The following is a 23,493-nucleotide window of genomic DNA, read 5'->3' as shown; positions in this document are numbered from 1 at the left end:
TATTTTAATTTAATTGAAGATAACATACTTTTAGTGCGGGTTTTAATTCATGTATGACATAACACCAGAACGGTTTCTCTTACAAATCCTTTGATTTAGCTAACCCTGACCTAGCATAAAATTATGGGTTTAAGCAATTTTGGGAAGAAATATGAAAAAAAGTATGTCTGATAGAACAAAAGTAGTGATTGTTATCAAAGTTAGAGTTACTGTCCCCTTAGAAGAGAATTTTTTAACGTATACGACTCTATAACCCGATGACAGCAAAATTGGTGTATGGACTATGTATTCTCTACTTTTATCAACAACTTACACTGTAATTGCTTACCACTGCTTCAGCTGTGTTTGCATTTACATATTGTACATATTACCTCATTTCAGTTCTCTATCAGCTCAAAGCTAACAAAAATATATGATTGTAGTAATATGGCCTGGTTTGTAGTTAGGGCAAGAAGATAATCTTTCCTCCACCAGTCATCACTTTTAATTGTTCGCAAAGTTACGAATATGCATGTGCCACGAACCTATGAACTAAATGTTCACCATTTACAAATATTTACTCATTTGCATGTGGCGTAACTTGATTGACGGAGAGATAGCTGCAAATTTATTATTAAAATTAAAGAAAATTGGGGCAAAATTGGTTGTTTTCAGTATAGAGTCTTCCTTCTTGCCATCTTAAGCTGTACAAAATAAAAATTTCAGTGATTATTGGACCAATGGCGCCCTCTACGACTGTAATTTCTTAGGGCTTCACTCAATGTGTTGAGGTCGCCCTTCAGTTCGTTCACAACATCGGCGATTCGGTGCACATTGCTCAGTACTTCAACTGACTGGGTGTATGGGTTGTAACGCACTGCAAAGGGCCGCTTAATAGTACTGGCGAATTCCCTGAGGAAACAGAAAGAGAGAATGGGGCTTGAAACGATATAGGTCTTTTGAGGAGCCGAACAATAGGCTAATGCAATCCCTTTTGTGTCTTTTGTGATACGAAGACATGATGAATAAAGGCACGGTCCCTCGTGATAAAGGTGAGTCACGCAGAGAATGTAAACATTTGGTGAAATGTAAAAAGTACATTCACGGAATTTCATGGGTGTGATTTCTTTGATCCTGTTTATTGAGAATCGACATCTGATCGCACATAATCCCTCTTTTGCGACAAAAACTTATGTAGTTCAGTTAATCATAGAGTGATGTCTGAAGTTTAACAGCTGTAAATGTCAAATATATATTTTTATGACTATTTCCATATACCTTTTGCTTTAAGAGATTTAGTTTTCATACAAACATATTCAGGACTTTTGTTCGTTTGTCTGGGTTTTATCATGTCAATTTTTGCAAAGCTATGAAGAAGAAGCGGACAAACAGACATGCCGATGAATAGAAGTATATTGAAAACAGTGTGGGATGTATGTAGCGTTAAATGATTGTTGACAAAGTTAAAGAAGCTGATGTGTACTTTATGTAAATTACCTCATCTTTTCCTTTGCCTCCTCGAAGCTACCAGAGATGTAGTAACAGTTTTGAAATGATGTTATGATGCACTCTTCCTGCGATGTCTCCTTTGGATCAAATGGTTTCACCACAGCTCTGTCGGTGAGGGCGTGCTGCAAAAAAGTGGAGTGATGAAATTATGTCTACTTCTGTTGGAATACCACTGTCTTTTCTCATGATGTTAGTAAACTGGCCTACAATCATTTCATTGCCCTCATTATTAGTTTAAAGAGCTGCATCAATTTTTTGTAAAGAACCGCCATCCAATTCGCTGAATAAAAAGAATTTTCACGTGGACATTTATTTATCCATGAAAGAGAAGGTATGTCTTCATGTTATTAACCTGTTGTCTGCTCCACTATAAACCATTCAGCTAGATTCAAGTGATGAATATTACATCAGGAGAGAGACTAAATATGAAAGCATAATATATAGAAGATACCTTGTGTATGCGATGACGCAGAATTTTTATGAAAACGGGCAAAAAAAAGTTTGTTTCTCATCCTAGGCATCTTGCAAAACTGATGCGGTGACGCGGGTTTTTTTTTTTTGCTGCTACTTTTTTTTATTCAACCATCAACAACAACGCGCTTACAACATGAGAACATAGGAATGCATGCAGAGATAAATGCACAGCAAATTTTTAGCTTATCAACAGTGCTGCTTTTTGACTATTAGTGCAGAATGCAGTTTTGATAGCTTTCAATGACATAGTGCACAGTTCTGAATGGAATGTTACAGCGCTGTGTGATGTTCAATGTTCTGTCTAGTTCAGTTTGTATATCATAAATATTTGTGTTGCTTTGTATGATCTGAACGTTGAATTTGTTCTTAGTTTTTTTTTCGTTTTTTTTTTCTTTCTTTTTTTCGTTCCCTCTTGAGATGCACAAAAAAGGTTGGCGCGGCGGGTCTACATTGACGCGCGCGGGGATGAGAAACAAACTATTTTTTTTTGGCCAACGGGTAACAATGCATACGAAAGTATAAATTGGTCGTAATCCTGTTATGACGCCCATAAAACCCAATTAGTGGTCTTTCCACTAGACCTTTCGACGAATAAGCGCGCCCTCTACAGCATATCATGTAGATTCAGTCTCTTTTACAGGTAACCGTGTATGTGGATATGTACTTCATTGTATGCTTCATACTAACCTTTAGCTCACCTATTGATGATAAGAGACCAGCTCCATAGGCTCTAGTGCGACCGTCTTGCTTACACAGACCGAACTCCACCGTGAAGAAATAACACTGTAAAAGGTTGAATTTTCAAAATGTTAATAGCTCGAGACATGACGAGGCCTTCAGTCGCTGTTGAGCTCAATGGGACGCCGTCGTGCGGTACAAACAAACAGTACATAATTGACAGGATATAAAAGCCAGCTTGTTTTGCAATATTAAAGACACTAATTTTATATGTTCACTATAAAGATACCGCACTGTCATACGACATTTGATTAAGACGCAAGATATTGACCATTTAAAAAGTATATGAAATCTCGGTGTCGGCAAAAGACTTCTTACATAACCTATTCAAGAAACAATTTCCTTTCACTGTGACATTGATAAGGTTCCAGGAATTTGACATTTTCCTTCATCAGTCCATCAGTAATATGGTGAAAACCGCTATTTTGTCCACCTATTTTAGAACTTATACATGGATTTTATATTATTTCCAGATAGATATTCATGGTGAAGAATGCGTATACGTGCCAGACTCGTTGTGCTTAACCCGTGTAACCTGTGACCATTGAGCTATGACATTTACGGTGTGTGGGTCATGCAAAAGTAAAAGTAGTGCTTACCGTCGCTAGCTTTTGTACTTCCTCGTCAGATGCTCCTAGGGAACAAAGACCAATCTCCTATTGAAGAAAAAGTAGGGCATCTTTTCAGAGTTTGTGATAGTTCCGCAAAGAGATTTCGTTCCTTGGGAATCCGGGTAAACTTTCATCGGTTTGAAGTACCGATGTCTGTCGCGGTCCCCCATTGCAATGTGAAAGTGAACCACATGAGTGGTATGTTCTGGGAGTGAATTCGTTCTATAATTGGCAATTTGATTTGTCCAAACTTGACTTTAATTCCAAACATCTAATATATATATATATATACGAATCGCGTTGAAAAGGCAACGAAAGACCAGTTCAACATATATTTAGGGAGTACACAAAGACATGTTGCTGGTACATGGAAATAAAATGTTAAAAGCATTGCACAGAGAAGAATTAAATTGGACCTTTAATACAACCTCAGGGGTTTGTATCATAATCAAAACTAAAAAAATTACTGAAAGTTGTGACCTACCTGTGAAAACTGGGCAAAACTCTTGTCAGCGAGGAGTGGCACGTGACCTAAGAGCTCGTGACAACAATCCCTGTAAAGTGACAGAATTCGAATGTCGGTGATTAAATTTAACCGGGTCTTATCAATCAATCAATCTCCAGCCAATAAAGAATGATTTATAGATCGCCAAAACCAAACACGGTATATATTCAGAGCATGGTGCTGAACGGAGATATACAGTCGTATTTCACAGGCTATGTATTAATCAATCAAATATGTAAAATAATTGACAACAGCTCAGCAATCTGCAAGTCATTTATTTATTGAGAAAATGTGAAATAAACGGTGAAAATGGGAGTAATTTTTGATTAAATGTAGGTTAGTTTAGAAATTAAAACCAGTACATTTTCTTGATATGTTTCCTCCAGAATTACTTTGAAATACACAGTACGGCCTTGCCAATATAACATAGTTTGTACGATATGCGAAGATGGCGTCGACAAAAGAATTCCAGTGATTGTCCAGACATAAACTCAATCCTCAACAGCACCAAATATGAAACACACAGGAGTTGTGTTAACACAGCCAAAAGCCAGGCATCCCAACACGATTTTGAATGTAAAACAAGGGATTTTTTTAACAAAAGTAATAATATTATAAAGTTACAATTAATGGGTCTTTAAAGGCTAGTTACGGGTTTATCATCACAAAATAGGCAGTTATATGCTACCAAATGGACCGTGCAACAGGGAATTTTTTAATCTGGTTGTTGTTATCATTTACTGATAAGACTGAAGGACAATGATTTGTTGTTGCAATTATGTTGATTTCACTACTGATAGATGTTAATGGACAACATAATAACCCGGCTTCCATAGCAACACGACTGATGACTTCTAATATTATTGTTATAATTTCCTAAGTTTCAAAATGCTTACTAAATAGTGACGTTCATGGCATTTTTTTTCGGTTTAATACTTGTGTAGTATTTTCAAAATAAATGTACTATTGCTCACTTTGAGGTTTCTTTATTCGTGCAACTCTGATTCTTTTCAAACTTGGCGTTTCATATTTTGAAAAAGTTTGCAAACATGTGCAAAACACTTACGGCTCTGGTGTGTAGAAAGGATCCGAACTGTGTCTTATATATTGGGTGCAGTGGAAAACACGGAACGCCAGTCCCGCGAGGAAGTCACGTGACGACAGGTAGCCAGCCACCGGCCTTACTTGAAATCCAGTACGAGCTGTGGAGTATGAAGAATATGATTGCCTCATTCGTCTGCTTTGCAGTGTGTGTTGTATTCAAGATGAGAAATTCGTAACATTATCTAAAAATTCAAGAGGGCACATACTGACAGCTTCTTCTCACGTACTTACAAAATACCAATTGACAGTATCGTGTTTGTTGGCGTTCTCAACATTGCGACCGTATTAAAGCAGTTTTTCTGCGCATACATTGAGATATTCATAAGTTTTCAACGGAAAACAAATGAACAACAGACTCGCATGCAATGATTGAAACAAGGAATACACAGAACAAAATCAGCATCTCTCTCTCTCTCTCTCTCTCTCTCTCTCTCTCTCTCTCTCTCTCTCTCTCTCTCTCTCTCTCTCTCTCTCTCTCTACCTGTAGTTTCAGATCAATAGATTCCTGATATCCTAAATCGAAATTCAAAATACAAAAATGTTTGTGTAGTTTTATCTGATTTCTGACACTTAAAAAGCTCCACATGCCCGTCTTCCAGCCCTTGTCATCCTCATTGTTTCGTCGTCTTTCATGTTTAAACGCTGTTTCAATCAATTACCAAATATCATGATGTTATTTGATGGAGAAAATTACAATCATTTACCTTTAAGAAAATTAGACACATCTTGCAACTGTGGAATGTTGTCTTCTCTGGCAACAAAAAACAGATTATTAAACATATAAGTACATGGGTAGCCTGGGACTATACTTTGGTCTGTCATTGAAAATAAAATCAAGTGCTCTATGAAAAATAAGAGAAGACGGAGCATGATTCGAGTTCGTAACATAAAGGTGCCCGGTGCCCCTAACATTCTCTGAGAGAAACTGCCATCGTGAATTCCATTTTACACTATATTGCAACTAATGCAGCAGAAAAGTCGACAACGCTATCAGCCATATGCTAAAAGCACTGAAAGAAAGGAGCAATGGCGATGTGCCATCTTACCTATATCCACATTCATCTCTAAGAACTTGTAGATTCGCAAGATATTCTCGACAGGCATGTGTTGGGTACAGCCTCGTGAGTTCCCTGAAAACAGTCCCCCTGTAAAAAAAACTAGAATTGAGAGAACCTCTATCTCTATAAAAAGAGTGAAATTACTTGAAAGCGTATCATAAATAAACTACATCTGTCATAAAATTAAACTCTGGTTTTAATATACTTAAGAGACTATCAAGGCGTCAAAAGGAAAGTTTGGCAGCTTACCATGTTTCAGTTTCTTTCTTGTTATACTCAACTCGAGGAATCGACTCTCCGCTGTGGGGAAAATGCCAAAAACGGAAGGTAAGACGAACAAATTTACACAATATATGAGTGTCTGACACACGTACAACTATCCGTGGATGTGTACTCTCTCTCTCTCTCTCTCTCTCTCTCTCTCTCTCTCTCTCTCTCTCTCTCTCTCTCTCTCTAGTCACTCATATATTTCTATATAATAAGAGGACAAAACTTCAAGTACAATTTCACGTTAATAAAGAGAGCTTACTATTTATAACTGTAGCCGATATCACTGAAGTATCGTCTTCTCTCTCTGTATTCTTTATCCTTGAATCCCTAAAATGGAGAAATATGCATTTATTAATACATAATGTATGAGAACATGTGATAAAGATAACGGTAACATCAATTATTTTAGATAGATCGGGTCTAGAAAATTAGCAATATACACTACACTAGACGACATGAACCTAAAATATAACATACCACACAGTTACCGATAGATAGATAGATAGATAGATAGATAGATAGATAGATAGATAGATAGATAGAAACTAGATTGTATAAAGTACATCATATCCATGACCTAAGTACGCTAAAGAGGACGATAATATAACCACACCACATCACACTACACTACACTGCACTGCACTGCACTACACTACACTACACTACACTACACTACACTACACTACACTACACTACACTTACAGGATGGTCGGCGTCAAGTTCAGAGCCATACTGCAATACTCGATTTGCACTCCTGTCTAAATCTTGAATCTTGTGTGGGAACCATGGAATTTCACTCAGTATTACTGAAATGAAAAACACATATTCAATTAAACAATCATTCGACAAATTTACAATTCGTTGGTGTATTAATTTCAACTCACTGTCACTTTTTTACTGCCATGGCATACACCAGAGGGTAAACAACAGAAACCTCTGAAATTGGTAGCAAATAATTTAAACGCCTGATACTCTTCTAACATGTCTGTTTTTTAATCCCCTCCTTACAGTCGTTTTCGGTCATCTCATTTAAATGTGTTACCAACGATTCATTGACTCACGAGCTGAATAGATCGCCGAAGCCCAGGAAATAGATGGACAAAGGCATGTGATATATATAATATCCGTTTGTACGACTGTCTTGGTGACTGCATAGAGATGCAACTATCACGGTTACCTTCTGCCGAAGCGCCGTCGGACCCATCGGAGTCGGGGATGTTGATGACGTCAATATGATTCTTCAGCAGTGACATGAGCTCCTGTATGTCGCCATCTCCGTCCTCGCAGTCGACGTAAATCTCGTACTCCGAATCTTGTCTGCGCGGTTTGCGAGATTCAATATGGACGACATTTACGTTATTTTCCTGGTTGCGAGAGAGAAAGCAAAAGTCCAAGCATTACATTTGAAATCATGCGCATGACAGACTAGACCGGACCGCTCATCAGATTTGAAAAACTGTCACCTATCGTTGTAAATGGTACATCTATCAATACTCATCAAATAATACCATTGTTTTGCTGTAATTTTTTCAATCACATTTTCAGATAAATTTTCTCCTGGTCAAATGTGTAAAGATAGCGAATTAAAACTCATTGACTATACAAAATTGAGTAATCGTACCGAACTTGACGTTGATCATTTTGTTCATTTCACGTAACTAGACTCATTCACTAATATCATAAACGTGAAGTGATGGTACCAGACGATTCGTGAAGCAACTAAGTAATGTTTCCATATATATAATAAGATTTGAATATTTTCTCATTGATTGTAATGTTTGTCTTTGTATATACGAGGCATCAATATCGGTCTGTATTTTTAAAGACATTTCGGAACCCCTCTAAACGTTTTTTTTTTGTACATACTATAACTAAGGTAAGGGTATTTCGACGTTTCGTCAAATGTACCCCTCCAACCTGTCCTAAAAGTGGGGGGCATACTTACCCTAAAAACGTCCAGCGCCCTTGCCAGCCCTCCGATTTCATTCTTGAGGGAGAAGATCACTGGAGTTGTCGAGTGATTAACACAGTCGTTGAAGGAATCCCTCCGACTTATCACCAAGCTGCGTTTGTGTGCACGCTGCAAATGAATACAAATTTATAAATTAACCAGTGTAGATCAGCGATGTGAACACGAGGCAACCATTAACTAATCTATTTTAAAATTGGACGATCAAACCTAATCCTTGTAGATAATTACAATTTACAAGCAATACGACCAATACCAAGATATCAAACAGAAATACATTAGTGGGACAAAAGCCGTATTTTATAAGCTTATTATTATTCATTCATTCATTCATTCATTCATTCATTCATTCATTCATTCATTCATTCATATATTTCTAAACTCGATACAATTCAAGTAAAAGCCATCATCAAGAATCATGGCTTTGTCAGAGTTCTAAGTTTTCTATACTAAGCTTCCCATGTATGAAATGTACAACAAAATACCCATCAATTTAAACATTTTATTATACAGCGCGTTCCATTTCTACGATACAAATGTAGCACAAGCGATCGTGTTTGAAAGCCCGTGCGGAGATAAACTGAGGAAGTTAATCAGCGAGGCGTAAAGAGGCTATTTAGCGGAGAGTTCAATTCATATTTACCCAACAAGGGAAACCACACGCCGTGCATTGTACACATACGGCCATGCATCACCAGTGAATACAGTTTATCATACAGCAGTTAATGGATCTTTCGTCTTAATCAATGCTTGAATGTTCACATGTGTGAGCTTTCGTGTTAAAACAGCACCACGCAGAGAACGGGTATACTTATAACTAAATTAATGTTGACGGCCATAACAGCAAATGTTAGAGGTACAATTTCTCGTCATATTTCGTGAACTCGTGTTCGCGTGTGTTGCTATTTTAGAAGCGGGCGTTCAAGAAAGTTATATTTGGTTAGACGGAGCCTTTGACAAATCAATAGAAAAACCGGTATTAAAAGTTATGGGACGCGTCTTGTTTCCATGGTAACAGAAGCGCTCAGTCGACGTGGGCGCGGAAACTAGGCAACCGAGGAGCAAAACTTTAGGATTCGGCAACCTGGTTTTGCCTCTATTTCCTTTGCATAATTTATCTCATTAATTTCCATTGATTCTCTGACGTCATCGCCCACTCCCGCCAGTGGAAAGGAAATTCGATTTGACGAATGAAGTTTGATGTTTTCGGAAACGATTAATATTCATAAAATCGAATGTAAGCGATGACGCCACGACTTAAGAGTCCAAGTCGCGGGAAGACAGTCTGAAGGTTGCGAAATAACAGATATTATAACTTTGTACTTGAAGTAATCGTAATTTGTGTTATTATTTATAACGCTCTGCGCTTAGCGTAGAGCACGGTAATTCCCGTTAGGACATCTGTTTACTTCGAAACATATATACTATATATATACTATATATATATAATATATATATATATATATATATAGTATATTAGTATATATATATATATATATATATATATATATATATATATATATATACTATATATATATCGTGGCCACTCTACTGTTAAGCCTACTTGATACAGTAAGAAATTCTGCTTGTATAAAGACGAAACAGACCATGCCAAGAGTCGTGAATGAGAGCTAACCGTTGGCACCCTGTGTTAAAATTGAGACACAAGATACCACTTCCATTAAAGACTCTACGTGATAATTAGTTTATTGAGGCAACATACTTTAATGTAATCACTGCTATAGAATCACGCAAACTTGTGTGTCCCATGCAGACACTGTGTCAGGGGAAATTGAAATCAACTGCACTGATTTCAAAAAAAAATGGCAAGATACTGTCAAAAGGCAAACATATATACAAGATAATTCATATTTGGTCTATAGACGACAGTCTGTAAGTTACAATCAATATGATACCAGTTTTTTCCTTTGATTATGGTACAGATAGGACAAATAAGCTGTCTGAACAACACTTGTACATGGACCAGTGCATGGTAATGTTACCATTATATTTAAATCTTGAACACTGGGTGCCAATCGTAAACTCATTCACAACCCTAGATACAGCTGGTTTTGCCTTTGTATCAAATCAAATCAAATCAAATGGGCTTAATCAACAGAAAAATGGTCGCGGGTGTATATGAGAGAGAGAGAGAGAGAGGGGGGACGCACTTTTACAATACCTTTTTGGCTTAGGCACTTGTCGGGGCTCATTGTGAAGCTCAGACATAAGGATGGCGGCCATTTTGAATTTAAAAGTTCTGTAAATGCTTGGTAATTTGCTACTCTAGTACCAAACTATGCAAAGTGACCCCTCCCCCCGTTTATTAATTCTTGATTTCGAAACGGGAAGGTTTAGACTTCCTTACGGACAGTGTTTAAGTCTTTCATTTTCGAGGCACATACTTCCTTAGCCAACAAATCGCAACCTTGTATTTTCTTGAGAGTTTAATAGGATAGTAAACGACACGTTTCTACTTTGCGTGAAAATCATACATCCACTGTGTAAATATTTTTATAACCATTCACTCTTAAATCGAACTGAAGGAGCCAAACACACTATCGCCAACGTAATAAATTAAAATGCTTTAGATATGCAGTTGTTCTCAACATTGTCTGAAGAATTTTGTTGTCAGACAGAACCACAGTTTCCTCAAGCCTGCTATTCATTCATAACTTTCGCCTGATAATTAAACACACTTTTGACTCCATACTCTACCGGGGAAAACTATGTCCAAAAAAACAAGGCCACTTCTTTGTAATAGTACTCGATATAGTACCTGTGGTGACTTGGCTGCATTCACATTATCATATTATATATCAACAACAGAATTTCTGTATAAAATATTGATTCTTATCTATGAATCAGCCAAACTGCTCACGGTTTATACGCCTTAAAACACTATAGAAAGTGCCCGAGATGATTTCCTATCGGACGATGGAAAATACCACAAAATCACGTGATTTCTGCTCACCATGGTGACACATTTCTCCGCGTTTGGAGTAATTGTATTTCACACGTACTGAATCCATTATTCCAGCAACTGACTGATCTCATTCGCCGAAGTTCAATTCTTGCTTTCTCGGTTTGATCGGATGCAATCAACATTCACCTTGAGTTTGTAGACTATCATTTCCCGTCACGGTGACTTGGTGATAGCATAATGGGAAATTGTTAGAAGGCAATTTTGCATTGAAACCCTAAAACCCTTAAATTGTCATCCGTCACGAACCTCCTTTTCTGGAGAAAACACAAACTTTCTCCATCAGTCCGTTTCTGTCTGTCTATCTGTCTGTCTGTCTGTCTGTCTGTCTGTCTGTCTGTCTGTCTGTCTGTCTCTCTCTCTCTCTCTCTCAGTCTCACACAAACACATCTCAAATAGCCCTTTACCACATAATCTCTCTCTCTCTCTCTCTCTCTCTCTCTCTCTCTCTCTCTCTCTCTCTCTCTCTCTCTCTCTCTCTCTCTCTCTCTCTCTCTCTCTCTCTCTCTCTCTCTCATCTAAAATAGCCCTTTACCATATAATCTAGTCTCACATACATATAACTCTTCATGGTACTCTTGTCTCTTTGAAAAAAAAATCTCATAAGATTGAGAAACAGTTGGTTTTGTAATCATTTCTAGCGTTGAAGTATTATATATTGTTTTCAAGGAAGATCTGACGAAACTTACCAATTTATCAACCATGGTTATCTCGGTATCCAAGTCAAGGCAGGAGGTCTTCGGACGTCGATATTGCTTGTCTCAGTCTCCCACAAAAGTAAGCGATCCACCAGTTGTAGGTAAAGCAGTTGTCACTTTCCAGAGTCGATGTGCAAGCTGGCCGAACCGTTAAGATGTCTTTCTCTTCTTAAAACGGGATCGAAGCGCGTAACACAGAATACCTGTGTGCAAAAGTCGACGTTAGACTTTTCCAGGCTTGCTTTTATATGCTCATTTAATAATATCACGCATTGTTCTTCACGTAGGCCGCACATTATTAATAGCATATTTAAGTCCTTATATTAGGAAGTGACCTGCCTTTTGACTTGCTTGATGAATTGGCGTCGATTAAGGTGTCGCGCGCGCATAATCTGCCAGGGAGCAACGGGATGTCCGCTCGGTTTCCTGGTAACGGACGCAACCTGTACGTCACCGGCAGTCAAGGCAACCGGCTCTTTCAGAAGAAAATGGATGCAATTTTCCAAGTTTCTTTGACATACTTTTTTTGACGTCTTGACGAATAAGGAAAAGTTGTGAACGGTAAACACGTCTACGATCGAGGCAGTGAAGCGTACTGTGCACGAATTGGATTCAGTGTGTGAAAATTGAAGGTGACATTACCAAATATGGTAATGATATGTACATGTTCCAGAGAGAGAGAGAGAGAGAGAGAGAGAGAGAGAGAGAGAGAGAGAGAATCGGTAATGTGCTATCTAATATGATGAAGATGTTTTCTTGTTTCCTAGCGTATTGTCACTTGAACAGGTATAATAATCTTTAAATCCACATGAAGTCTTATCTCACATTGACAGTAACCACAGTGCCATCGATTACATTGTGGAGTCAGTCAGATTCCAGGCTGAATTTAAATACAAGACGTCCTTTCAAACAAGTTCATCCGTATAATCGTCCTCTTTCTGAAGTAAAGACATCCTTGTTTAAAGAGTTTACTTTTCCCAGTGGAAAGCTATTTTTTTATTGTTGATTCAGTAAAATTGTCCAGTCTTTCATACCGTACTCTGTATCGTTTGTAAAATCGTGGATATACTCCGTGAGTCTAGTCTTTTCAGTGAAAGGACACTAATGGGCGAAAATTATGTCACGGTCTTTATACTTTTTCCTTCCTGATGGATGAAAGAGAGCTTAAGGTAGAATGCGCCTCAAGGACACATATTCGGACTCCAAAACTTTTACAATTCTTTTCTGTTCCACCACTTGTGAGGTTCATTTTTGAAGCTCTTAAAGAGTAAGAATTATTTTCACCATCTCAACTTTTGGAAAATTGAAAATTTTATTTTCCGCATGGAGTTATCACAGGGGTTGCGGCCATTTTGAATTTATCGGTAAATGTCAGGTAATTTGTTTCTCTAGTACCAAAGTTTGCACGGTGAACCCTGATATTTTATTGATTTGGTGAGAGAATGGTTGAAAGTTTCATTGAGGAAAGCTTGACTAAAAGTTCAAGTCTTTCACTGTTTAGGCGCTTACTACCTTATGGCAAATTCTTGCAGGGTTAAAGTGAAAGGCAAGATGTAAACCCAGTCGATGCCAATTGATGTCGTTGTTTTTTATTGGTTTGTTCTTCTTTTTCAGACAATCATGTTCCCACATTTCGTATTTCCATTCATATGGCTTGTAGCTGTAAGGTTTGATGATTTTTCCCACTTTTACGTTTTTATGTCAATAACAATTTCTTGATCACCCCCCCTTGGCATGTTAGATACACAGCGTTCAGCTTGTCAAATCAACCCACATAAACTGCATTGTTATTGTTGAAAAATACTAAACTCCATTCTTACTGTTAAAAAGAGAATTTTGGTCCGGTCAAGATTCAAAAGTAAAAAACAAACTGCATTTTACGCATACAGGCGTTGTCTTGACAAGCTGAATAGCCGCTCTTCCCGCATGCTTTGTGGAGTAGAACAAGAACTTGACGTTAATATACAACACAAACATTCTCGATCCGGATATACTTGTGGGTTCTTACGTCATTTTGGCATCACAACGCGGTGAAAACAAATGAAGTTCGGATTTTTCATCCAATTTCTGTATCATTGGCTCTTCTCTATCGTCTGATGATCTCATCACCTCGCTCACGTGCGTTTCACCTACTGACGTCACTCCGCGGTCAACAATAGTGAAATGATCATCAAGAGGTACAGCTGTGGACTTTTAAAGCGGCGTTTTGTGAGCAACAAACAGAAAATGTGCCAATTCGATCCAGTATGAGAAATTAGAACAACACGATCCGGCTTCCTGTTGTTTCCCGCCTTTTTTATGAGTTACATACATTTCCTCAGGTTTGTCTACTCGGGGGTCAAAGGTTACGTTTGGTTAGACAACAGGAACTCTCCAAGGGTCACTGCATCCGTAAAGCTCAGGTTCAACGTCATTCATTGTTCATCACTTAAAACGACCAAAACGTCAGAACGGCATATTCCAACATACACGCAAAGCTCTGCACATTAGTTATGTCTGTATACAAAGAGGGCATTATACGGCCAAAAGTCTTGCTTTTATGACCTACCGTGAATTCTCAGGGTAGTACACACCTTGAACTCGAAGGACTTCAAATTTTACTTTAATTTTCCGCAGAGAAACTTGAAAATACCTCCATTCAAAATCAGGAATAAAATCAAGGCTCACCATGAAAAACTTAGCACTAACTTACTGTTTACCGTCGCTTGAAATTCAAAATGGCCGGCATCCCTCTGTTAAACTCCATGTGGAAAAAAAATTCGATTTTCATGAAATCAACCCAGTCAAATTATTATTTACTCGATAACATGTAAAATGAGCCCTAACGAGTAGCAGAGTAAAAAGGTATTGAAAATGTTTGAGACTCCGAATATCTGTCGCCGAGGCGAATTCTCGCTTATATTAACGATATTCAACTCTGCAAAGATAGGCACAATGACAATTTGACGTTATTTTGTATGTGTTGGTACGCATAACAATAATATATTTATGGGAGTGTTCATTACCAGGGGTTGGAACTTTCCTCTTTAATGACCTCTCCTGATTTGTAAACCGCTAGATTCTATTCAAATATACAGATTATTCAAAATTTAACAGGAAAATAGTTCATCACGAATGTGGTAAATCGCTTCCACTGGAGTTATCATCAGAAAACACATCCGCGGTCATCGTTTGTCAGTAACAATTCAACTGGACCTCAAAAAGCGCAAGCACATTTTGCAAGCGGAATGACGTCGTGTGTAGTTAGTTACTGAGGCTTCACAGATAATGACGTAGCTGGTTCTGACGTCACACTAAATCCATGCCGAATGAAATCGAATGTTCTGGGCATACAAGTCGATCGAAATTTGTGGCCTACCGGAGTGGACCAACGTGTCAATCAAAGTCTTTAATGAACTGGCAAACAATTGGGAACAAAAACGAACTGTTATATTCGCGCTGTTTTGATAAATTAATTTTCAAAATAACTATTTTGTCATCATACTCACTGAAATGTGTGCTTTTATTTGATACTAAGCATATACCAAAAATGCAAGCCATTGGGTATTTTAAATGTCGGGATAATATCTTGAGTAGAGCCGCTAAAAATGGATGTCAATTGTAAAACTTTACATTACACTACATTCGTGTGAAAATGCTACAAAATTTTAATGATAAAACCTTTGTTACTCATTCACAAATAATGGCGCACATATTATTAATTTACACAGCTGTTTTAACAGCTGTGATGAGGGCGCTGTGCGGATGGTAGATTGAATGTAAATTTACAATGTTTTCTACATCGAGAGGTTAAGAACACGTCACAGCTACCATGTTGCCATGGTCGATTTTATCATGCAAGTAGTTTACTATATACGATAAGCAAATTCGTTGTACGAACTAGAAGTATAAAGGTAGTATGCGCCTCGAAAGTAAAAGACTTAAACTTTTGCTCAAAATTTCCTCAAAGTATCTTTCAACCATTCACTTTCAAATCAAGAATTGAAATTTGGGGTCACCGTGAAAATTTTGCTATTAGAGAAATAAATTACAAATTATTTGGAATTGAAAATTTTCACCATCCCTGTGTTAATTCTATGGAGAAAAATATTTTTTTCTCCATAGAATTAACATAGGGATGGTGAAAATTTTCAATTCCATACATACTTCAAAAGACTAAGAAGGTGAAACTTTTTTCTTATACCAAGGGCTTCAAAAAGAGCCCCCACCCCCACAAGTGGTAGATCAGAAAAGAATTGTAAAAATTTAAGAGTCCAAATATCTGTCTCCGAGGCGCATTCTACCTTAAAGAAACAGGAGCTGTAACACTCATGATTTTTTCCATTATTTTGGTTTGTATGTCAATGTCAAGTTCTTGTGCTACTCCAAAAGCACGTTAAACACCTATATTCAGGTTGACAACACAGCGTCTATACATGAAGAGTGCAATGTTATTGTTGACATGATTTCTTGTACTGACAAGAATTCACTTGTCAACAATAACAATGCGGTTTATACATGTATGGGGCTGTGTAGCTAGCTGAGTCTTGTATATCCCAACGTGTTGTGGGAGGTAGAACAAGAAACCGTTGTTGAAATTAAAAAAAAAACGAAAATAGAGAAAAATAGCCCTTGACATAAATTCAAACGTTAAATGGATATTCAGAGTTGTTTTTCAGGTGTCACAATGAAGATAGTTTTTGCAACTACCCCCCAGTAAAAGTTTGGTACGACCAAACACCCGTATTATTTCATTAGCTGGCAATTCTTAATGTTTGTAAGCAATATACTTATCAAAATGTACTTTTTGTTTATGCTAACATAGGTGAAAATTTTCCTCCAGAAATCCCTTGTTACTTTTCAAGCATTCAACATCTGTATCCTACTCGGTCGAAAGACAAGGGAAATCTTCTCATCCCTAAATATACCACTAATATAGGACAGTGTTCAATGAAATACTCTGGTGTTACACTTTGGAACCAAATCCCACGAAGTATAAGGTCTTTGATATCCAACTCAAAAGTTAAAAATACTTGAAATGTCACCTCTTGTTTATCGAACAGGTTTCGTTTCTGTTATGTATATTCTACCACAAAGTTTTATAATTTAATAATGTACTTACATTTATATAGAATTTATTTCAGCTAGCCAGACTAAATGTTCAATATGGCGCCCTATGGCAAAATGATAAATTCAGCGATTGTGGATAGTAGGGGGCTGGACTCGATTAGTATGATACAATTTTCTAGTCCCTACCAATTCACTAATCCTTAATATGTCAGTATTTTTCTATTTTTCTTTTCTGTTCTATTAGGAAATAAATATCCTAATCCTTATATAGATGATGTCAATATATAAGTTTTTGGTCAATTATAAAAGACGAACTCTGACGTCATCTAATCAAAATGTCTCAACGTTCCCCCACAGGGAGTGCGGTCAGTGTTTGTAATCTTTCGATTTTAGGTAAAAGCTTAGCAATGTCTTAAAGTTATTTGACATTTTCAACAACGAGCCTGCGACCGCGAATGAAAAGAAATTGCCTGTAGCGATGGATTTGATGAATTAAATTACGAGACTCAGTCTGAACTACCCTGGGTCATAAGGAACAGTTGCCGAAGCAATCTGTGGTTTATAGTCTCGAGAAAATCTAGCGAAGGAGAAGCTGACTATACGATTTGTTGATGTCGAAATGTCAAAAACGTGAAACGTCTTCCAGGCGAAATTGCCCTTTTTTGGTAAACGACAAAACCATGAAGTGAGCGGGGGCTTTACAAGCTGTTGATCGCCTTCTTTTGTATGCATTAGCTGTGCTCATTCCTGCTCCTTGATTTCATCACATGATCATTAAACACTGCTCACTCTCGCAGGCAGTCGACTCGTTACCATGGCAGCACATCCGTCGCCACGTGGCGCCTCACTCCGTCAGATTCAGATTTTTGTACGCAGGAATGTCCCATTACGCTTAACCAGGTTAATGCTATGATAGACCCAACCGAAAAAAGGCAATCTGTTATGACTGGCTGATTCAATTTACTGACACTTTGCAAAGTCATTCACGATAAATGATGTATTTTTTGAGTGAGAGTAATGGAATCGCCCTTTCACGCACAAGGCGATATTTTCGGTCCGTTTGCTGGGGAAAAATCAATAATCTGATTGATTTAGTGTTAAATTTACACCAACGAGCTGCATGGTGAGCAGAAGCCGGGCATAAGGGACAAGCATTGAATGAACGTGGCTGCGATTGGCAAGAAAACTGTAGTGATCCTAACGAGATCTCACTCAGAGTTGGCACCTAGAAACAGTCAGGAAAAAAAGCCAGAATTTTAAACAACTGACACTGTGGTGATACGACGATATGATATTTCGAAGTTTGACGTCACTGTGATTTTATCAAATATCACAGAATATTGAAAAAGAACACGTAATTGCCTTGTGACGACAAGTTTTTCTGGACTGGGATTCGGTCTTGTCAAGGCGCCCCGCAGGATCTTCGACCCTCTCTTCTAAAGCGCCCTCACGTGACTGAATCTTTCAGTCTACACGCAAATCATTATTTGGTAATTTTAAAATATTGTTGAATAAAGTTTTCCAACCAAAGTGCGTGTCACCGTGATATATGAAGCGGGATTTTTACGCCCTTTTGTTATGCTAATTCACCTGAGGTCGTGACGTATCCCTTTCTTTGAACGCTACTTGAAGTCTTCAAGACTCGCGATGAGTTGGCCAATTCCTGAACATGGAAATGTAAGATGATACTAAAAAAGTATTTTCTTCTAATTGAAACTCTCGCAGAAAAGTAAGTTAAAATTGGTATCGCCATGCCAGATTTCAAGACAAGATAGAGAGATTACTATTTATAAAGATAGCCGCCAAAAGACTAGACTATACTACACTAAACTAGATTTTTATAAAGTTTTTAACAAATATATACCGTTTCACATCTTCACTGTGTGGTCAACATCCTGACAGCCGATTTACATTTAAAAATAATAACAATAATAATCATAAATGTTGTTTTCTAGAGCGATTTCCATCAATAAGATGTCAAACCGCTTTACAATAAAAATACAAGATCATAAAAACAAAATGATATTTTAAAAGCACAATAGTAAAAAAGCACCTAAGGTAGCTACATACCTTACGGACACTTTCAGGTTTTTATTTTTTTCTCAGTTATACAAATCGCAAAGCCCAATAAAGTATATATTTTCTAAAAGCCCTGATATTGAGAAATCCGACCGTCCGCAGTACATAGCCATTATTGCATAATAGTCACGTGACAAGCGTTTTGCTGAACCTTCCAAAAAAACACGATGACCCGGAAACAAACAAGATAAGAACAAGTTACACGTACATATTATGATTCGCACATGTATATATTATGTCTACATATTTCTGGTGAAATAAAATTCACTTCACGTGTGTTGTGACCTTTAAAATGCCTTCTTTACTCTCTGAGAATAACCGGCGAACCATCACGATCCACATCCACAAGAATTGCGAACTGTTTGTGAAAAAAATCAAGTATTTGGCAAAATGCCAGGAGGCATATTCTTCCAGGGCACGGGATCTTGTCCATGTTCAACCAGGAAGTCGGAAACTCTCTCCATGACCAGCTGAGCGTAACGTTTTATAGGCGGCGGAAGAACATCCCTGTAAAGCTGTGCTTTGTCACCGTACTTGCGGTGGTAATTGCCCTCCGTATTCCTCCGCACACATTCCATTCTCTCCTCGTCGACGGTCAAATTCAGGAACTTCACCACCCGCCGTATTTCACGAACAGCGTCCTCTTTGATGTTTTCATAATGAAGTACCAGGATGGGCTTACCAAGTCCAATCCAATTGTTGACAAAGTTTTCATAAAAATGCACTTGCCACACCAGCTTGTTAAACCACGCTGTGAACAATATCATAACGACTATTGTCAGTGGAAAGAAGCATGCAAATGTGCAATTAAGCTACACCCTGTCTCATTCGAGGAAGGTCTTTGAGTTCTTCAATATCGATATGATCATCAAACATTCACCCCGAATACGACAAAAAGTCTCTCTAAGAACCAGATAAAGTATAAATGATAACATCATTGGTGTCTTTTCCCATAAATGAGTAGCCCCATGCTAATAAAAATCTCAAAGCCGTGTTAAATCATAGACCATCGAGGGTCTATGTTAAATTGACCAAGGCATATCAACCTATATGTTATTATGAATCAGGGAAAAGAGGTAATGTTGTCTGCAGGTATAGTAAGTCATATGACGTCAAAACTTGCAATAAAACTTTCAACCGTTGAACTCAATGCAAACCTCAATGTCTGCACGGAATTCATACCCTTGTGCAAACGCACATAACATATCTAGAGTACGGCGCCCGCTGATCGTTGGTATTGGCATCCATGTTCAAGCAGAAGCAAAGCGACATACGGTGATCGCATCACGCTCCAAGTAGTGGTGGCGCTTTCTCAATATGCTTACACCACCACGAAAACATGTCAAAATGTCATAATTAGCCATACTTTTCGATTAGTGACACAGAGAACATTGAATGGTGTGGTAATGTAATGTATAGATGACTCTAAAAATTGCATCGTAATGTTTTGCATATGGATTTGGTGAAAATGACGTAACTTGCCGAACGTGAAAGACACTAAGCCTGGGAAGAGATAAAATTAATTCATGTGCCTTATCATACCCAGACTGAAAAATTCGTCGTTCGAGGGCGCTCTCGGGGGAAGAGTGCGCCCTCGGACTGCGGATATTTCAGTGTCTATCGATATCATGCCGGGGGGAAGTGACTACCAAATAGTTACTTGTAACGGTGACATGAGCTTCATGGAGGGCCATTATTGCTAGGATTGTGAATTTGCATTTTACAGGAAAGATTGTCTGCTATAATCTGAATATCCTTACCCCTGTCATTCTGCAGCTGCCGACTCCATACTGTTAATCCTGTTTGATTAGTAGCCTCGCGATTTCTTTCTGTGATTGCAAGACTGCAAGGATTTCGAATCAATAGAATCGCCGCTTGAGATAGCTCGGGAACTTTGTTTTGGTTGCGAGCAAAACGGATGCAATGCGTTTTAAAAGTCAGTGTAGTACCACTGGTAAAGTTTTCCATCTCGCCATCGTATCCTGTGGACAAACATAAGGAATCTGTTGTAGATCATCATCAACAGCAGCTGCAGCAGAACCGCCTTGAACATGTAACCTCCACAAATGTAATAATCTCCACAAATGTAATATCAACCACAATTGTAATAAAATGCACCCATAAATGTAATATCACCCATAAATGTAACAAAAATCAACCATAAATGTAATAAAAACACCAACCACAAATGTAATAAATGGTAACCATAAATGTAATAAAAAAATCACCCATAAATGTAATACTTATCAACCATAAATGTAATAAATCTATTTTGTCGTTGCAATTGAGGAATTAGCCCTTAAATATTGATCTATGTAATAAGGAAAGCAACTCCACACATTATTCATTTCTTAATTGTTTGCGTTTAGTGTGTTTTGCATATTTGAAAGTGAATTTTACGTTTCCCTGTTTTGTGTACAGAACTGATTGGCCATGGCTACACACAGCTGTAATCTGAATGTCAGTGCATGCAGTCTCTACTCCAGAGTGGGGAAGACTGTATAACACTACGATCCTTTAACGCCGTTTTTTTCGAAAATTGCCGTACTTTCTTAATCAATCGCCTCAAATTCGTCTTCAGTGGATAAATTGTGTGGAATAATCAATAGATTGTCTGTATTCCTATGTTGTCCCACTTTAAGTTTGTTACTTTACTAGGGATGCCAGGATGTCTAATTTTGTTCTACTGTGTTCAAGGTAGTGTTCGTATTGTTATTTACTAGATTGAAATATATGTTCTCGTCAACATGTTTTGTGTCGTAAGTTTCTGTTATAAGGTTTTATATTTCTCTGTTATTTGTTCTGAGTCATCTGTCATAAACTTTGTGTGGTATCACTGGTTGACGAGTTATTTTGACGCTTCCTTATTATGTAATTATCAGTGTCTAGAACTGCTGTTCCACAACCATTATCTAACGGTTTGATCAGTACCTCGCCGTTTTCTAATAGCGTTCTCAAAGTATTCTATTCTGTGTTTCGGAAAGGAAACCTAGTTTCAGGAAAGTATGCAATAACATTACACTAGTCTTATTATAATCTTTACGGCCCTGATACGGCTTTTGCGGCCCGAGGTCGTACGGCGGAAGGGCCCGAGCGTGCGAGGGCCCGTACGCCGTACGACCAAGGGCCGCAAAAGCCGTATCAGGGCCGTAAAGGTTTTATCATATACCTTATGGAATGATAAATATGTAGTTTACATAATATTCAACTTTGTTAAGCAGATAAAATTCATCAAAAATCCATCGCAATTTGTGTCAGTTTTTCATAAATACGATGGGGAATACGATGGCCGCTTCCCGTCGCGGATTGATATACATAATGACGTCATTTGTTTACCTGCAGAATTCCAGAACGCGCAAAGCAATATGCGTACTATTACGTGACCAACAGAGATCAAGGCTGAAATCGAGGTGTAAAAAGGATAAAAGCGTGATGCCAGTTTTTTGTAATTTATACTGAACAGGCACGCACTTAGTATACACAGGATTTCACTAGAATTTAGAAATTAAAGCCGATGTTACCGGCGCGGCTCCCACAGGCGTGCTGTTTTCTGGGTAGTTTCTATAAGTGTAGTTTATTCTACGTTTCGACGTTCTCTTCCGTAGCCTAATCACCAAGGTAGAAACAGAATTATCTGGCCTGCCAAGAAAACTGCACGTTCTAGTCGAAAAATAAACACAAATCCTTCATTGAGTTACCTAGTTAGATGCGGAAGGATCTCGGCTGTCCAAAAAACACACTCATGTCACGATAAAATGAAAACTTTCGAAGAAATCTGCCGCGTTTTGACATCATCGGCGTTTCTGATGGCCACCGTTGTAATAACGCAACTCATTATCATAATGGACGGTGTCTGCACATAGAAAGTGGTGAATCTCAGTCTGATGCCGTTGATGGCGTTGCTCACGGACCAATCAGCGATGCGGACGGCGTACAATTATGATAATGAGTTGCGTTATTACAACGTTGGACGCCAGAAATGCCTAGTTTGTCAAAACACGGCAGATTTCTCCTGAAGTTGTCATTTTATCGTGACATGAGTGTGTTTTTTTGGACAGCCGAGATCCTTCCGCATCTAACTAGGTAACTCAATGAAGGATTTGTGCTTATTTTTCGACTAGAACGTGCAGTTTTCTTGGCAGGCCGGATAATTCTGTTTCTTACCTTGGTGATTAGGCTACTATGGAAGACCGGTCACGACATGCGACATGCTACCTGCGACTTCAAAACTGCGACCTGCGTCCTGCGAGTTTGAAACATGCGACCTGCGACTTCGGCATTTAGACCTAGGTGTAACCTGCGACTTCACAACAGCGACCTGCGTGTTTGTCAAACTGCGACCTGCGACTTCACAACTGCGACATGCGACAACAACACGTAACGTTTCATGGTGTTTTCCTCAGTATTAGATTGGAGGCGTCTTGCGTGAACTTTAATCCTTTGAGCGCCAAAGTCTATTTTTGTCCC

The 23,493-nt window shown here is 38.2% G+C and overlaps 1 protein-coding gene and 1 long non-coding RNA gene across 2 annotated transcripts; both read right to left on the bottom strand.

Annotated features, from left to right (window-relative positions):
* Nucleotides 1-246: 246 nt before the first annotated feature.
* On the bottom strand, nt 247-12,544 carry LOC139147970 (tryptophan 5-hydroxylase 1-like). The gene is made up of 14 exons (XM_070719228.1): nt 11,890-12,544; nt 8,194-8,328; nt 7,426-7,612; nt 6,951-7,054; nt 6,508-6,575; nt 6,228-6,278; nt 5,967-6,065; nt 5,625-5,671; nt 4,883-5,018; nt 3,796-3,865; nt 3,300-3,356; nt 2,650-2,745; nt 1,477-1,610; nt 247-891 (listed from the first exon to the last, which is right to left on the bottom strand). Exons 1-14 carry the CDS (start codon nt 11,902-11,904, stop codon nt 702-704), a joined length of 1,389 nt encoding a protein of 462 aa, XP_070575329.1. The 5' UTR covers nt 11,905-12,544; the 3' UTR covers nt 247-701.
* A 6,428-nt stretch (nt 12,545-18,972) lies between these two features.
* LOC139119196 (uncharacterized) lies at nt 18,973-21,014 on the bottom strand. Its single transcript, XR_011548862.1, has 2 exons — nt 20,787-21,014; nt 18,973-19,777 (listed from the first exon to the last, which is right to left on the bottom strand). It is a non-coding gene; the product is annotated as an uncharacterized lncRNA (long non-coding RNA).
* Nucleotides 21,015-23,493: the final 2,479 nt, after the last annotated feature.

Source organism: Ptychodera flava, chromosome 2 (assembly GCF_041260155.1).
Source record: "Ptychodera flava strain L36383 chromosome 2, AS_Pfla_20210202, whole genome shotgun sequence".
NCBI classification, from domain to species: domain Eukaryota; kingdom Metazoa; phylum Hemichordata; class Enteropneusta; family Ptychoderidae; genus Ptychodera; species Ptychodera flava.
The sequence above is the reverse complement of the archived record's forward strand: the minus strand, read 5'-3'. Positions and strand labels throughout refer to the sequence as shown.

Excerpts from the sequence above, each read along its gene's own strand:
- LOC139147970 (XM_070719228.1), bottom strand. Across the intron at positions 6,576-6,950 it reads AACTTGACGCCGACCATCCT|GGATTCAAGGATAAAGAATA; the intron begins GTAAGTGTAGTG and ends TCTCCATTTTAG. Across the intron at positions 3,357-3,795 it reads GTTTTGCCCAGTTTTCACAG|GAGATTGGTCTTTGTTCCCT; the intron begins GTAGGTCACAAC and ends TTTCTTCAATAG.